The sequence below is a fragment of the Euprymna scolopes genome, chromosome 21 (assembly GCF_053919585.1).
Source record: "Euprymna scolopes isolate OS-2025 chromosome 21, ASM5391958v1, whole genome shotgun sequence".
NCBI classification, from domain to species: domain Eukaryota; kingdom Metazoa; phylum Mollusca; class Cephalopoda; order Sepiida; family Sepiolidae; genus Euprymna; species Euprymna scolopes.
Window position 1 is genome coordinate 116,365,188 of NC_136502.1, and position 18,633 is coordinate 116,383,820.

The 18,633-nt window shown below is 33.0% G+C and overlaps 2 protein-coding genes across 2 annotated transcripts in view; one reads left to right on the forward strand and one right to left on the reverse strand.

Annotated features, from left to right (window-relative positions):
- The window catches only part of LOC145242678 (uncharacterized), a 137,356-nt gene that overhangs the window by 43,240 nt on the left and 75,483 nt on the right, over positions 1 to 18,633 (forward strand). The gene's annotated exons all lie outside the window — the stretch shown is intronic.
- LOC145242677 (uncharacterized) lies at positions 1,460 to 15,972 on the reverse strand. The gene is made up of 2 exons (XM_080105806.1): positions 15,512 to 15,972; positions 1,460 to 5,513 (listed from the first exon to the last, which is right to left on the reverse strand). The coding sequence occupies exon 2, from the start codon at positions 4,070 to 4,072 to the stop codon at positions 3,119 to 3,121; it is 954 nt and encodes a 317-aa protein (XP_079961932.1). The 5' UTR covers positions 4,073 to 5,513; positions 15,512 to 15,972; the 3' UTR covers positions 1,460 to 3,118.

Below are 18,633 nucleotides of genomic sequence, written 5' to 3' on the forward strand. Positions count from 1 at the left end.
TTTGCTCGATACCCCCCCCTTTCTTGGTCTTTTGGCCAAGATCAAAGTGTAGTATCTATCCGGCAAATACTGCAAGCAAAGACGATATGTGGGAGCAACCCCACATATAAGACCTTGGTCAATGTAGGGGCAACCCTTCATACCAATTGTCACTATCCAGCTCCTCTACTCCCCGGGGTGTTGGTCCCCATTTCCCTTTCACTCCTCACATTAAAAATCGGCCTTGTGCCTAATTTGCTCGGTGGGGAGCAAATAAATACCCTTTTCTTGGTCTTTTGGCCAAGATCAAAGTGTAGTATCTTTTCTTACTACATGCTATACTTATGTTTGTAACTTTGTGATATAAAATGGGGGATCACTTTTCTGTATTAATTTAATGTAAAATGATCACCCACTTTACAACCAGTCAGTCTCAAAGCCATTCAAGTCATTCTCCAGATCATTCAAGTTGTTTTTGAAGGATTCCAGTTATTTTTTAAGCATTCAAGTCATTCTTAAGGTCATTCAATTCATCCTTAAGTTCGTTAAAGTCATTCTAAGTCATTTACTTTTTATTTATTTAAGTCATTTCAGCCCATTTTTCGGTCATTTTAGTTTATCTTTAAGAATTTTATGTCAATCCTACATTCACGCATTCATTCATTACACGAGAGCACATGACTAATGGCTATCAGCCTTGTTTTTTTTTAACTGTAATTTTTCTCGATTTAGGTCTGTTGAGCGAGGAACGAAACCTGATTAGCTAACCTTTATTTTCACTTTTATTTTTTAATCATCATGCTAATTGGTATATATATATATATATATATATATATATATATATTACTGATTTTCAAAAGATTTTTTAAAAATGACTTGAGTTTCATCAGAATCAGAACCAAAAACGAATGAATTTGCGCATGTACAAGACTAATAGAAATATGTCAGCAAGTCGAAATGAATATTTTGCATTTTAACTTGTCCACATATTTCTGTATGCGTTATTCATCCAAACAAAGATTTTACTTATTATAAACCATCCTTAGTGTATGATTACTATTTCCTGTTAATTTCAGTGTTATGTGTTATATGACCAGTAGTTTAATAGTTTATTGGTTAAATATTTTCACACACACATACATCTGTTTTATATATATTTTTGAAAGTCATCTTTTTGATTGACTATTTTAGATTTGAACGCTTTACACTTCTGGTCACGTTATGGAGTAGGAGCAAGACGTCAGGTTTTCTTCTACTTTCTTTTCCACCTACTACCATTTTTTTTTTTTTTTTTTTTACTCCTCCAAACACCCGGGCAACGCTGGGCACCCAGGCTAGTAATAAATAAAGCAATTTCTTCATGATGGTGTGATTGTGAAGATGCACCCAATTTCTTTTTTTTTTTCAAAATAAAATATTGTTTTTGCTTTATTCATTTGTTGAAAAAAAAAAAAAAAAAAAAACAGGAAAAAAGAAACAGTTTTGTTAACCCCTATTTGTTTTATTTTTGTGTTTTCTTTTTGTTTTTTTCACAGAAGCAAGCAACAAAATCATTAAATTTACGATATATGAAAAATTGAATCAAAAATTGAAATGATTGTAAATGTTGGATGGATCTTCATCACATATCCTGCAATTTCATGGGTAGCAGCAGTTTTAATCGCACTCATCTACAAACTGATGATCTGGTTTTGAGAATAGTATGGATTTCACAGATGATCATATATTTTTGGACAATAGGGAAAACATAAGTTAATAAAATATCATAAACTTTATGCAGATTTGATTTGTGACATATACGATCAGAAATCAGATAAAAAAAAAAAAAAACATAGTGGACTTCAATAATAGCAGCTTTGTGATGTTTCATTGTCAATTGATAGAGGATTCAAGTCATAAATATTATCAAGGAAATAAACTATAACTGGATTATATTTTATTAATTTACATTAAAATTAGCTTTCGTTAACAAGGCACCAGTTGTCAAAAAATACCTTATTTTCGATAGCAACACAATATTTGATTATTTAATGTGCAAGAAAAATTTTTTTTTTTGTTTAGTACAAATAAGCTATATTTAATTTGTTTGCTTTTAAACTTAAATTTAGGCCAGAAATTAGTTTCCAGTTGATTCAAAATTGATTTCAAATTTCAAAGCTGAAAAATAAAACAATTTTTTTTTCTATTATTAATCAATTAAACTAGCCAAATTGATTTTATTTATTGTAATTATTTAAAAAATAAGAAATGATTTTGAAGGCTTTAAACCGACAATTAGAAAATAATCTTTGACTTTAATTAAATTTTGAAGGCAAAAGTCAAGTATTATGATTCATTTGTGAACTCGAATTAATTTTCGGGTGTGCCCCTGTCATATAAAAGGACTGAACATTTGCCAATAAAATGCGTTGCTTTAACTTGTCAATTATAAACATTTAAAGTTTGAAATACTATTCAGCAGAACTTGGAATTTTCTTTGTTTCTTCAGGAAAGAAAGAAAAGTGTAAAATTACATATATTTCAAGCGAGTCATTAAACTGGCATCAATTATTTTCAATGAAAAATAAAAAAAATTCATAAGCTATTTTTAAAAGTCTTGAATTTATTTAGTAAACCATTTTTTTTTTTTAGATAAAGCTGAATGACTGAAAAAAAAAAAAAAAAAAAAAAAGAAAAAACTGTCAAATATGAAAGTAATTAATAAACGTTTCATGTTATGAAACTTTTTATCAGTTATACTGATATTTTATATTCATATCATTCTTGCTTTCGACATGTGAACAATTTGCAGGGAGACAATGAATATTAACGTTAAATATTTGCATGTGTGCAAAATAACCCATACAATATATTTTCTGATTAAATCAGATTTAGATTAGATTGCCTTTTATCTTTAAGCAGATAAAATTAAATGTGATTTTCTTTATTCAACCTGACGGAATTTCAACTCTGATTTGTGCATGATTCATACAACAACATTAAAAGGTGAACTACACGTACCAGAGTTTATGAAAAAAAAAAAAAAAAGAGGAAAAATAGAGTGAATTCAGATGTCCATTCAGAGGTTTGAATTGAACGCGACTGATCTCCATTTTTATTCATGAATGATTATAAAGGTCAATCGGCAGTCAGATGAAATTCACTGGCCAGAAGTGCTGGAGGGAGTTGTATTGGAAGTACTTCTTTCTGAAGATGATATTAAAGAGGGAGAAGGTGGGGCTAATGTAGATGTATGAGGGGGGCTCAGGTTACCAATGAAACTGGAGACAGCCACTTGGTCTCGTTGCGACGAATGTGATAGGTTTGTGTGGTACGACGGGCGAGGATGGTTTATTTGGTTTTCTTCACTACCACATCGACTTTCTCCACTTCTCTGTTGATGCTGCTGTTGCTGATTATGATGGTGGTGGTGGTGATGATGATTTGGTGATGTTGTTGAAGACGATATATTGTGATGGTGATGATGTGGCAGTGGCATCACGTGCCCTGGCATAGAAGAGACATTTGTTGCTTTCATTTTGCAATTGTTGCGACGCTGGTGTCGCAAAAGATGATCTTTACGGTAGAAAGTGTACGCACAAATGTCGCATTTGTACGGGCGTTCACCAGAGTGGATCCTCAGGTGCAGTTTTAGATGATCACGCCGCGAAAGACCTTTTCCACAAACTTCACATTTGTAGAGTTTCTCTGACTGTATCACCTGTTCATGATGAGGAGGGCGGCACTGGCTACAATCATGAACAGCTGCACTGTAATTCCCTCTATTATCGGTGTTGTTGTTTCGATGGTTGCTACCATTGTTGTTGTTGTTGCAATTGTTCGGAGAACAACAACTTGGAACACCACGATTGCATTCAGCACAGTTGTTATTGTTGTGCTGAGATTGTTGATGTTGGGTATTTGGGGGATGAGGACTCATGGGAGTCTGATGATGGCTGCCAGGTCTATCAAAATGGATGATATTATTATTATGGTAAGCTGTGTGACTATTGCTGGTGTTTGAAGACGACTGAGTTGAGGAGCTGGAATAGACTATTTCACTTTGAAGGCCGTACTGAGCTGGAGACGAGGAAGTTGTGGCAGATTTTTCCATGGTTACTTTTTGTGAACACTCTTATCAAAACACAGGTGTAGAATTGCAAACGATGAATAAACTTATCTAAGTTGGAAGGAGGTAATGATGGTTCAATGATTCAATGACACAGACTGGCGACCTGGGTGTCTCAAGTTCGAATCCAATTCGTTCCACAAAAAAATCACTTTCACCTAAGATGTTGGCAAGCTTCACGTGGTCCCTCCTGTAAGAACATGATGTCTTTCTAGAAATAATTCTGACTAGAAAAATATCAAGGAAACCAATGCTAACAATAGAATCTCCGGATTCATACGATGATGATGATTTTGATCTCAATTGGGATATCAACTCTCCGTTTTGGAATTTTTAAACCAAGTAAGAGAAATGTTACAAACTTTTTTTGCTCATCTTCAAAGCAAGATGTTTCCACATGTTTCGCAAAAGTTACAATCAATTCTGGTTTTCTATCAAATATCTTTGACAGAAGGGTTTCCTTTCTAGGATTCTGTTTTTATTTAGTCAGATGAAAACAATAAAATTACTTCAAACTAAATATACTTCCATACATTATGTTTTTTTTTTTGCTTTCCATTTCATCAAAAACCATCATTGGAATGTATAAACTATGCCAGAAAAAGTATCTTGTCATTATAAGTAAAAGTTTGTTGAAACTTTAAAATGAAAGTCCAAGACTGCGTCTGTATGATTTTAAAAATATTTATAGTATATTTTTTAAATGTATCTGATATATTTATTAACAGCCTACCAAATAAATATACATTATATATATATATATATATATATATATGACTTGGAACCCCAGGGTCCTGGGTTCAAGTCTTGTCTGGTTCAGCTGTGCTGATAAGTTGTATGATGACAAAACATGTGTCTGTAGCTAATATATTTTTAAAAACTGTATGTATATCTTTTGATGTAATTAATAATTGATAAAATGAAGATATAGCTTTGTTAATAGAGTGAAACTATTAAACTTTGTCAGCATCCGAAAAATAGACGAATATTTATAGCTTATTTTCAAATGTATCTGGTATATTTATTAAAAACCTACCAAATATATATATATATATATATATATATATATATATGATTCAGGATCCCAGCGTCCTGGGTTCAATTCTTGTTCAGCTGCATTGATAGGTCATATGACAATGAAAAATGTGTCGATATTTTATATATTTAAAAGAAATATATATATGTAGATACATATATATGAATGTATATATCTTTTAGTGTGACTGATAAGTCATAAAATGAAGATATAGCTTTGTTAATAGAATTAAACTATTAGAATTTTCAGTATGTGAAAAATAGATGGATTCAAGACTTCAGTCTAATTACTGTGATTAAATATAAAACCATTATTTTGGTCGAGAAGAATTACTTAATTTTCTGTAAATCACCAATTCTTCATTTCTTTGAATCTGTCTCTGGTTTCGAGCTACAAAAAATATAGAAACAGAAAATAAGTATTTAGAAAATAATGCAAGAAGAATTTTTTTTTTAAATATAAAACAAGGATTGTATTTGTCCAATTTAATAGTAAATTATGGCTACACCAAATATTGTTTGAATCAATCAGATGCAACTTTTCATCTGAAATAGAATGTTTTGCAGGAAAGTTTAAAAATTATGCAAGAATAGCAAAATAAGTATGTAATAATAACAAAAATAATTTTGTAATATCAGCCAAAATAATGATGTAACAATAACAAAAGAATTATGTAACAATAAAAACAGAATTATGTAACAATAACAAAATAATTATGCAACATTAACAAACTAATTTTGTAACAACAAAAAATAATTATGCAACAACAAAAAATAAATATTTAACAATAACAAAATAATTATGTAACAATAACAAAATAATCTAAAAATAATTATTCAACAGTAAAATAAAATACTTTCGTAATAACAAAATTACTATGTACTAATAACAAAATAATTTTGTAATAATAACAAAATAATTTTTTAATAATAACAAAATTTTGTAATAATAACAAAATAATTATGTAATAATACCAAAATAATTATGTAATAATAACAAAATTATTGTGTAATAATTTTTCCATTTTTATAGAACATCAGCATATCTTTTTTTTCTACCTCTACTAGGATTGTCCCATTCCATAAATTTTTAACTGCTTTGGGTGTTAATTTTGTAGAAATTACCCTTTGTATTAAAAATGGAGATTGGGATGTTTTTTACTGCTTCCAGAATAATGAATCTCAGGAAGTTTTCTCTATTTTTAGTGTCTGAATCAGCGTGGTTGATTTTGTTGCCATGAATGTTTTTTTTTGTTTAAATTCATCGTCCCTGCTCTCTATCCATCATGGAGTCCAATTTAATGAGAAATATAAGGAGGGGAGGGGGACCCATTTGCCTTTATACGACAGAGATACAGGAGCAGTATACTCGTATTCCAAGGGGTCAACGAGATCTTGCTCTTCCTTCTTGTTTCACTACTCAAGAAAATAGTAAGAAAAGTCTGGGGAGTACAACAATGTCATATAACCATTTTTTCAAATCGATTGATCATCGCTGTCACGTTCTAATTCAGTAGTTAGGAAGATATTTTTTGTGATACTTGTGTGTTTATGTGGATGTTGATTTTGTCTTCTGAATTAAGGCTTGACATGACCAGCCGACTGAGTGGATTGGGCCTCTCCGACTACCCGTCTAGCCCAGGTAAGGGCCAAAGTGGTATGTTGCAGGACTATGTCCTCTTTATACCTAGGTCAAGGTCTGCTGAACCACCAGGATTGCGTCCCAAAACATCACAGGTCACTACCCACATCCAACAGGTGGCCCCATTGAAGAACTTTTACTTTATGGTAGGGGGACAATCAGCATATTCTGATGCCCTACTGACTGGGTCAGAAAAGGAGGAGGGGAGTAAAAGAATGAAAGGAGGAGTAAGGATAGGGGAATGTTTGTTTTTTTGGTTTTGCAGAACATGATTAAGCTTTGCAAAGAGATAAACTGATATTTTAATGTACGGTGCATTTGAATCAGGAAGTCAATATCTTCAGCCAGTCTGATCTGGTAGCTCCAGCACCACATCTGGGCTGGTGCATCTAGCTCTATTCTCTCTCTCTCTTGGATAGAATCCAAAAAAGGTTCTCCAATCTAATAGGTCCCACTTTGTCAACTAGGCTCTAACCCCTGTCCCCTCACTGCAACATTACATCCCTGTGTCTGTTTTACAAGTATTTTAATGGAATGTGCTCTGATGAACTCATTGTACTTGTGCTTCCTCAACGTATGTATCCCCAACAAACCTGCTTAGCAGCAAAATCACACCCATTCACTGTTGAAGTAAATTCTAACTTTTTAGGGCAGTTAATCAAATTCTTTAACCAGTAACCCTAAATCCGAGTGGAAAGGTTACAGAATCACCAAAAAAGGTAGGAAATCTCTCCAATCCAAAGGAAAATGCAGTGGATTTAGTTCCCAAAGCAAAATGAATTTAGCTAATTGCTTGCTAGACTGACCTGGAAATGAGGAATTATTAAATTTATACATATAACTGATACCCCGTTCTAAATTCTATAATAATCATTTTCTTTTTTTCTGCCAAGTTTTTCAGGATGTTCACACGTAATCACCTAAAAAAAATAAAAATCTAATTAGGGGTGTGGAGGAGGACGGGATGAGTGATTTAGTAACGGATGTTAATCTTTAATTTACCAAAGAATTTTTTTTTTTTTTTTTCACAATTCGGACACATCAATGGAAGTAAATACTAAACGTTTGTGTTCATTTTTCAATAAGAAAAGTGAAAAAAGGGTTTGTAAAACATTAAATGATATGCTTGGATTCTCCAAATTACTTTTCTCATCTGGAGTGTTATTTGCTTTGGCCACTGTAATCTCCGACTTTCTTCGGGTGTATCTTGTTGAACTCGGGAATCTTTCTATTGAACTTGGGAACTTTTTATTTCATCCAAATTATCAATCCTTCTTTCAAAAATTCAGAAACAAAATAAGTTTCTCGTTAAATTTTACAAATAAAGCATTTAGTTTATTTATTTATTTTTGTTGAAAATATAAAAACTGGGGAGGGGGAGCAAAGTATAAAGTTATAAACTGAACATTCATCTTTGTCTTCAAGAATAGTGTTTATCTGTATGAAGACACACACACACACACACACACACACACACACACACACACACACATACATAAATGACTTTCCCTGACGAACGGTTTCTACCAAACTCCTGTTAATTTTTAATCTGCAGACTTGAAATTTAATATATAGGGGATTTAGACCTGTGGAACAAATTTGATTTGATTTTTAGCCGGCAAAAATAGTTGCTAAGGGGTCAAAATTGAAAAAAATTTGAAACTTAGCAGGCGTAAGTAAAGTACTTTTCTATACATGCGCAAATATACATTTATAGCTTTAACGTTATTTGTTTTTTTGTTTTTTTTTGTTTTGTTTTCAGATTTATATGCATTAGAACATAGTACAGATGATAATAAATAAGATTGGAGAGTTACATGTTCTCATTTCAATTCTACCTGATTGATTTTTTTTTTAATTTTTGAAATTACTACTATATACTGGATACAATATAATAATCAAGAGGGTTTTGGCTCTATAATAATAATATGAAATCTGCATAAATTAAAATATCATAGTTAAGTGTATGCTACACCCAGGCTAGGCCAGGTGGCCTGCTCATTTCTCCCTTTTCCGTTTCTTGCTTCCTTAAACAAAACTGTCACTAACTGTTAAATAACTTTTTTGATGCAAGCATGATTAATTTCATATTTTTAGTGTCCTTTAATGCAACTGACCTGCAAAATTTATTGCATATTTTGCAAATCTCTTCCTTCTGATGAGAAGAATTGCATTTTTCGAAACTCCATGGAATATGGTTTTTCTTGTTTATTTGTACTCCTTGTCAGATAATTAAATTTTTCATTACCTTTCTTACAGGTTTATAAGTTTTTTTTTGAAAATTTGAATAAATTTTTAATAGGATTTTTATGATATATATATATATATATATTGTGACGTCAGAGCAAAACGAACATTCTATCTCTCTACCTCTCTATCTATCTATCTGGCGTCAAGACTTACTTTCTATATATATATATATATATCTCTCTTCTTAAAATCTAATGAGCCAGACAACCCCCTCTCTCTGTAAATGATGTGGCGTGGCAGACACTTGGCTGAGGGAAGTGGGACAGAGGTTGGGTGTGAATATCGCCGTAACGGGCGGAAATACGTCGTCATGGCAACCAGACAGCGAACATTTGTGGCGGGAAAAGCGGACCACGAGGGGATTTGAAAATAAGAAATAAACAGTTGGCAAAAAGAAGCGATACAGCCCGGTGTACAAACATTATCTCCGAGAATCGGACCCCATCGAAGATTGAGATTTGAATCAATTGAATTGCGGATGATTATTCAAATACAATCGTATTGTCGATTGAACTCAACATTTAATCTGATTGAGATTTGAATTAATTAACTTGCGGATTATTATTTAAATACAATCGTATTGTCGATTGAACTCACATATATTTGTCTTTGGAACTAAGATTCAAGGAAGAGATAGACTTTCACCATCTCAACTTTTTTCTTGGATATTGTGTTTGCAAACTTATGATCCGTGTTTACCCTAACGGACAAAACAGATAAGTTTGGCCTATCTCATGCCAATATCTTTTCTTATCCACAGACTTTTATACATATTGTACTGTAATTGCATGTCGCATACATCTGGCAAACATCCCCCAAAATACGTCTATCTCACTCATTCTTTTTATCGGAGCTTTTTCTTTTTCCTTTTTTTTGTATATAAAAGTCTTCCTTGAATTTTAAACTTTGATTGAGTGTTTGTTTCGTCATTCATTGCTCTGTTGTTCCATTCCCCTTAATGATATGTTTCGATGGTTGATCCGACATCCGACGATTAACCGAAGATAATTATGAGATATTGGATATAAAATAAAATAAATTTTTGTCTCGATCTGATTGCCAATCAATTCGGTCATCCATTAACTGGGTCGTGACAATATATATATATATATATATATATATACGATCGTTTTCTTCAAATTCTATTTTTTTTTTTTTTGTTGTAGAGAAAAAAAAAAATGGTTAAAAAAAGTTTATGAGTCAATGTCTCTTTGATTCTTTCCAACTCCAAAAAAAAATTTACAATGAGGACCTTTACAAGTTTTCGGGTATGCTAAAAACGAATATAACATTTAAAAGTGGCGCAGAGAAATAGTTTTCAAGATATGAAGAAATTAATTTTTCAAAAAGTGGGGATCACTTTCCTATGTAAATTTAACTTAAAATGCGCATCCAAAGTCGCATACATTTATTATTATTCAAAAAGTCGCATCTGTTTGAAATTTTGCCAATAAAGAATTCAACAAGTTTCAAATCTCAAACAGATGCGACTGCCACTTTTTAAATAACAGGTATTTATTTAAGGCAAATAAAATAATAATATATATGTTTTAAAAAAAACTATTTTTTTGGATTACTGGATAAATATCATCCAAAGCGAAATAAAAAAAAGTTTCTTGTTCCTTATAAGCGCCGGTTAAGTTTGAATAAAATAAAATATGTATTATATACGTTTGAAATCAAAAACAACACATTATTACAAAATAATCAGACATTTATTTTGTTTGAAAATTATGTTGAAATTCATAAATATATTTCGAGGCAAAGCTTCATCTTCAGTATGTCTTTGTTTTTTGCCATGTTGTTGTTGAGGCAGATAATCAGAAAAAAAAAAGACACTAATGATGAAGCTTTGCCTCGAAATATATTTATGAATTTCAACATAATTTTCAAACAAAAATGTCTGTTCATTTTGTAATAATGCGTTGTTTTTGGTTTCATACGTATTTATTTTATTCAAACTCAACCGGCGCTTCTAAGGAACAAGAAATCTTAACGTGAATCCCGCGTGACCTAACGCACCGTTCCGAGATTAAAAAAAAAAAAAAAAAAAAACTACCAAACAAACGGACTTCTACTTTCTGATTATCTGCTCAGCAACAACATGGCAAAAAAAAAAAAAAAAAGACATACTGAAGATGAAGCTTTGCCTCGAAATATATTTATGAATTTCAATATTAATTTCAAACAAAATAAATGTCTGATTATTTCGTAATAATGCGTTGTTTTTGGTTTCAAACGTATTTATTTTATACAAAAAAAAAAAAAAAAAATGTTTTCCAATGTTAAAAACCAAATCAGTAAATGTGTACTTTAACTACAACATAACACCGACCAATAAAAATTAGTTTTCGGGGTCGCCGACAACGAATCTGATATTCAAACCCGTCCCAAAATTTACCGTTTGCATGGTATTAACCCCTGAACTCTCGCACTATTTTGTGCCAACTCACCGCCATCGTTTATGCTATTCTTACATGATGCGTCCGCGCATGGACGCGCGTAGTAAGGTGACTTGTCACATCGCGTAAGAATTTTTTAGCAGACATTTAAAATAACAGGAAAGTTTTCCAAAAAAAAAAAAAAAAAAAAAAATGTGGTTAATTTTTCTGTGTAACGTAGTTTTTGATGCTTTTTAATTGATCTAAAAATTTAAGTTTTCACGAGCGATTTACAAAAGCATTTTTATTTTTCGTCGTTTTATTATTATTATTATTTATTTATTTTTTTTTTTGGAGGGTGGAGGGCCGGAGGGGTTATTCAATTTGAATTATAGAACTTGTACAACATTTAACAGGTGCTTGTGTATCAGAAATTTCGTGAAAATAGTGAATAATTCCACCCCATCTTTCCAAGCTTATAACTCCTCGAAAAATGTAATTTAAGCCCTAATTTTTTTTTTTCAATTAAAAGGAGCAAGGACCAAGGTTTTATTAAAAAAAAAAAAAAAAATGTGTTTTTTTTTTTTAAAAAGGTTTTAAACTTCGGACTTTACAGGTAAATTTCTAAAAAACGGATTTTTTTTTGTTTTAAATTTGAATATATTATTTATTGACCTTTTCTCTTCAATTTGTGATATATAAAACTATTCAACATAAATTAATTATTTACTTTTTAATAGACATTTCAAAATGAGAGGCGTGAATTATTCGACCCCCTGTCTTTCCAAGCTTATAACTCCTCGAAAAATGTAATTCAAGCCCTAATTTTTTTTCAATTAAAGGAGCAAGGACTAAGGTTTCATTAAAAAAAAAAAAAAAAAAAAAAAAAAACAACAACAACGTGTTTTTTTTTTTTAAAAAAAAGGTTTTAAACTTCGGACTTTACAGGTAAATTTCTAAAAAACGGATTTTTTTTTGTTTTAAATTTGAATATATTATTTATTGACCTTTTCTCTTCAATTTGTGATATATAAAACTATTCAACATAAATTAATTATTTACTTTTTAAGAGAAACTTGAAAATGTGTGACACTTACACAAATGGGGGGGGCGTGAATTTAAAAAAAAAACGTTTGTCTAAAATATTATATTCGGTTTATTGGAAAGAACATAAAATTTCACATTGACCCTGAAAATATCGTAAAAATAGAATCAATATAAAAATTTTGATAGATTTTTAAAGTTTAAAAATTGAAAAATATTGAGTTCGGAAAATTCATTACTGTTTTAAAAAAAAATATTTCTATTACTGTAATAGTTTATTTTGGAAGTATAATCCATAAAGAAAATAAATAACCCACTTTTAACAGAGAAATTACGAGATTTTTATATTTTATTCGCAGTTTCGTGTTAGGGGTGTCAAAAATTCCTACAAAAATTCTGATACACCTCTGCAGTTTAATTTACCGTTTTCCCGTAAGTAACACGCCGACATACACCGAGCAGAACTGTTTAATTTTTCACAAAAATTCTGTTTACATTGGGAGGTAGAGCTGTGCAGGGGCAGGGGACGGGTGGTGTTGGCGCGTTACTTACGGAAAAACGGTAAATTAAACGGCAGAAGCACCTGTTAAATATTGTACAAGTTCTATAATTTAATAACCCCCCTCCAAAAATAAATAAATAAATAAATAAAACAACGAAAAATAAAAATGCTTTTGTAGACCGCTCGTGAAAACTTAATTTTTTAGATCAATTAAAAAGCATCAAAAACTACGTAACACAGAAAAATGAACTACTTTTTTCTTTCTTTTGTTTTTGAAAATTTTCTTGTTTTAAATGTCTGCTAAAAAAGTCTTCCGCGACAAGTCATCTTACTACGCGCAATAGATTTTTTTTTTATTTTTGGATTCAAAAATAAAAACAACAAAAGTAAAATAATATATTAATGTTTCTTCTTTTAATCTTTAACTTACAGATTGTATTTTTATAGCATTTTTTTCTTTTTTTTTGCCAATTACAATATGTTTAATATCACATAAAAGTTTAAATAAAAACTTATAATTGTTATTGATTGACGCACCCTCCCCTTCGCGCAGTTGATGGTCACGGTGCAACGCGGTCGATTTGATCCGACTTTTTAGTTGTTTACAAATATTGGTTGTTTATGTATCTATTCCAAAATAAAATTAAATTCTTACAATGGTTTCGTTTATTAAATTGTTAGGTGAAAATACAAAATAGTTACAAAATACCCTGCCTATGTTAAGAATGGCTTTCTAAATAATAACATTCAGCGCGTAATGCCAACGAGCCGAGCCGAATACGGAATATTTTCCACTCTTCGGAATGCTCCCTTTTGAAGGGTCTTGATTTCCCTCATATTAAATTGACTTTCCGTCACAGCCAGTCTTGGTGGAATGGTTCCCATTAAATCTTGTAACTTTGTGTCTCTCTCCATCAACAATGTGAGGACAAGAAAGAAAAAAAAAAATCAAATTTTGATTGCGACATGACATTAAATATTCCGATTTACTTGACACGAGAGCGGAGTTAGACACGAAGTCGGTTTTTAATGCGATGGAAAATCCAGCTCCCCAGAAATGGGCACTCACTCTGGATAGGAACAAAAATTAAAATTGTCTCAGTCTAGAAGGATTTCTTCCCCACTGACCGAGGACAGAAAAAGTGAAGTGTACCATCAGAACAGATATTACACTTTGTTCCTTGCCAAAAGGAACAATCAAGCAAAGCAAGGAAATAAAAACAAAGATTTTTTTTTTTTTATTATTTTCTGAGATTTTCATTCGTCACGCGCCGGTTCGTTTGGGAAAACAAATTCGTAAAAGTTCAAAATTATGAAAGTAAATTCAATTTCAAACTAAAAAGTATAACTTTTTTTTTTTTTTTTTTTTGCTACTTTAGTTTCCATTGGAATAAGGTATCCCATGTAACCCTTCTACAACCAATCAACCACTCCATGTTTCCGATGAAAACATACTGACCTGGATTGAAAGAGAAACGCGCTCCCATTTCATATCATCCAACAATCTGTATATATATATATATATATATTTTTTTTTTTTTTTTTTTTTTTCTTACTAGCAGACCGGCGACCGCTCATCATTGCCCGGTCGTAAAAATACGCTTAAACATGATATTTTGATTAATGCAGATTTCATATTTACTATTATATTATATTGGACCCAATATATAGTAAGTATTTAAAAAGTTAAAAAAAAAAAAAAAAAAAAAAAAAAAAATTACCCATGTGTGCGCACTGCGCCAGTGCGCCACCACCAAGAATCGAAACCAAAACGTTTAGCTTACGATTTATTTACTTTTTCCTTTGACGTCAGTACCTGAGCTATGAAGACATGTTTGCTGCAAGGCTAAAAATTAAAACAGACTAAAGCAATAGTTATTACGTTAGGCATGCATTATTCATAATGCCATCGTTCAACCTTCAATTGGCAAATACCATTTCAGATAAATAACCCTGTCCAATATATTACATAATGTTCACACTTTTGCACAGATTTCCTCCGGCTAAAACCCAACTATAAAGTTTCGCATGGGTTCGAATGCCCTATATATTAAGTGTCATGTCTGTAGACCAAAAACTGACAGATGAGGTTGGTAGGCAAAATTTTTTTAAACAAATATATATACGCATACATAAATACACATATATAATAGAAAGAGGTTTGTGTTTACTATAACATTTTTATACAAATATTAAACAAGTATAAATCATGTAGAATATCTGCATGAATATAATTACACATAATAGTTAACTAAAGATGATCATCCCATAAGAAAACCGAAAAAACTAATAAAGAATTAATTAAAATGAATGTTTAAAAGAATATGCAAATTAGTTAGACCTTTTGCCGATGTATGCAATTCCCTGACTGATATATAACAAAGTTGTATTTTATTTTTTATCCAAACAAGGATGTCATTTGAGACGAACGAAGGAATTAAAGGGCTGAACTGCCCCGGCAGGGGGTAACACATTTAGAAACAAAATACCTTATTTTCTCTTCACGTCGGGATTTTTCTATTATTTAGTAATGATTTGCTCGAATTCATAAAATATAAATAAAAACTTACCCTTTTCGGCCACGAAAACATAGCAATAACTTTTTTTTTTTTTACATATATATAATCATATTCATAGTAGTATAATCTTTCTTCGTGTGATGCTGCTTTGCTGCTTAAAAAAGGGGGAAAATAGTGTTTGCGTGTGACTGCAGATTTAGAGCACAAAGAGAGAGAAGGGGAGAGGGGGAAAAACATGTACTTGTTTTTCTTTTTCTCTTAAATTTGAAGGGTTAAAAAAGAAAAAAAAAGAAAGTTGTCCCTTCAGAAGAGACGTCTGCTTCTCCGAGGAGGGGGGAGGGGGTCCGTTTTTGTTTGTTTGTTAGTTAATTTCTTCCCAACTATAAGAGGTTGCAAGCTTCATCGAGCAGAAGGTAGTCTATATAAAAACACATGGTAAATCGAATATTGGGCGACGCACGGACAGACACGATTTTTCCTTTAATTTATTTACAAGCGAATCACAAGCAGCAAAAAAGAAAGGAAGAAAGAACAGCGGAGGAAAAGTTACCGGTGTGGCGGCATTCTAGTCCCTATGAAATAAAACTCCACTTCAAGAATAGTCAATTTATTTGGCGATAAAGGGTTATTTATAGTTCTCTCCCACTGCAAAAACTTGGGCACCAGGGTCAGAAAGTAGGATTGAGAAATTAGCGTCCCCGAGGAGGGGCACTCTGACTTGGAAAAAGTGCCTGGGCTGCCCCGTCGACATTATTCGGTGAGGACGCCTCAGGCGATTAGCAATAAAGTAACCCTTTCTCAAAGCGAGAAGACAAGGCCTGGGAGGGTGGACCTCCTAGCATTACACAGACTTAAACTCCCACCTCAAAATCAACAGGGACTGGATCATTACAGGAATGGTCTAATCTTTGGTGATTTTTTTTGGCTGAGGATAAAAATCTCTAGTCAAAACTTATCATCACTGACAGTACTGATGCGAAACGAAACTCAGACGCGAAAATCTGGCCCCAAAATTGAGCATCCTTATCCTTAACCCCCGAAAAACACTCTTGGTTATGAAAACTGATATGATCGATTGTTAGTTTATTGAAGTTTGAACTACCTACTTTTCTGCGTTGGGATTATATTTTAAGTTCTTTGATATTACAGGGGCTCATCATACATATGACAGGCTGTCTGACCTGGAGTGTTATAGTACCTGTCAGGGTTCCATCTATCTTTCCCAGGAATAACACTAAAATTGTTTTCACTGTTCAAACCTATCTTTCCCAGCTTTTTCTGCCTATCCTATTCTGATCAACTACCCCCTTTTCAAACTTCCTTAGTATGACATAAAACTTTATGCAGCGATGAGACCTCAATCTGGCAGATATGGGGGTGGGTAATGTCACTGAAAAAATAAATAAATAAATAAAATAAATAGAAAAGAAATAAAACTCTGACTCAGCATTTTTTTTTTTTAAAAGGCAAAAGGCTATAAATGACAAAGCTCTCTTTGATTCTCTCTCCTCTGATCTCAAACGAGTGGTTCAGTGGTGGAAGACGTGGCTGGCTACCTTTAATGCATCTAAAACCAAACTCTTATCTTTACATCATCATTAGAACTGCACGCCTGTGGAACTCTGTTCCATCTGCATGCTTCCCACCAGACTACAACTTGGATGTCTTCAAGTCCAACGTAAACAAATTCCTGATGAACCGCCCCCTTAAGTAGACACTTTATTAAATATCCACACTAATGTACTGTACTTACAATAACCCTTATCCCTGAGTGGCTTCTGGGCCTTGATAAGTGGTGACCACCTTGTAAAAAAAAATTAAAAATGGGATGCATTTATACGTGGTTCTTCCGATAACGCATTTTATTATTTTTCCAAAGTCCTTTTGCACACGCATGTGCTTTCTAAAAGTTGCTGTCTCCTTGGTACCTGATGCTGGCGCCAGCCAATGCTTTTTCGCTCTGGTATTTATACGTCCATCTTCCCTCTGCGCACTTTGCTTCTTCTTGGAGTATTTTTCTCTCCTTTTCTTGTGATGGATCTTCTCAACTACATATGGTAACAAAATATTGTGACGTCGACAAGAAGAAAAGGAACACAAACACAAATGAAAAACGTTATAAAAACTTGTATTGATAGGAAAGAAAAGGACGAAAGAAAGTTTCCTTGCAAAAACTGTCACATTTTGTGGAACTTATCTGTAGGATTCGTCCTGTTAATGATGTATGTTTCCTGTGGAGTTTTAGTCGGGTTGACAAAAAAAAGGAAGTCTTCAGTTTTTTCTGTGCTGCAGTTGCTGTCGAAAATCCTTACACATATTGAATGACTGAGAGAGCTGACAGACATTTGGTGTCCTTGAGGCCCCAATAAGCAAAAGAGGTAGAGAATTTGTAAAAAGAAACACTCTCATGGTGTTGGTGAGGATCTAAAAGGGAAGACTATGATTGGTTGTTTTTCATCCAATGAGAGGGCACCTCGTTAGTGACTTCTTAATAATTCCAATAAGGGCGAAGGTGTTGTACCTCTTTTGCTCCTCTCATAAATAAATCAACCATAAACAGGTCTGTGTTCAACATCCGTGTGAGGGAGGCTTGGGAGCATTCAACTTGGCCTTCCTGAGCCGAATCTTGAAAGAAGAGTGTGTGTGAAACTCCATAGTCAAAGCCGCTTTTCCCGACCTCAGCCTCGAACACCAGGTTGAGATGTGTCGAAAGCCGTGGAGTGACACCTAGTTCTTGAGAGAGTGTAGGGCCACACTAAGGAACCTCCCAAAGTCCAGCAACTTTTCATGGCTCACTAAAAAGGAAATCTACAAGGAATTGGTGAGGGGATCCACCGACGATCTGCTCTTTGAGCATTTGGGGTTGTCAAGAGAGTAGATCTGCCCGTGGTGGAACTTGGCGCCTGGTTCAAGTCATCTCACCAACTCTGAGTTTTCCTTGACCTGGCGATTGGCCTGAAACACAATGCCCCTCAATACCATACTGAAAAGTGCCAGACTGGCGAAGTCATCTGGGTGACGTTGTTGCAAGACACCAGAATACACGTTCTTTGAATGCAGCAGACTCAGACCTTACAGGGCATATGTCAACGAGGTGACAGCTTGCATCGATCCTAAGCCACCTTGCCCATTGGATGTGTCCTACGTCATCCACAGTGCCAAACCGTTGTGGA

Bases quoted from the DNA above. Each gene is read 5' to 3' on its own strand.
- LOC145242677 (XM_080105806.1), bottom strand. From the start codon at position 4,072: ATGGAAAAATCTGCCACAACTTCCTCGTCTCCAGCTCAGTACGGCCTT.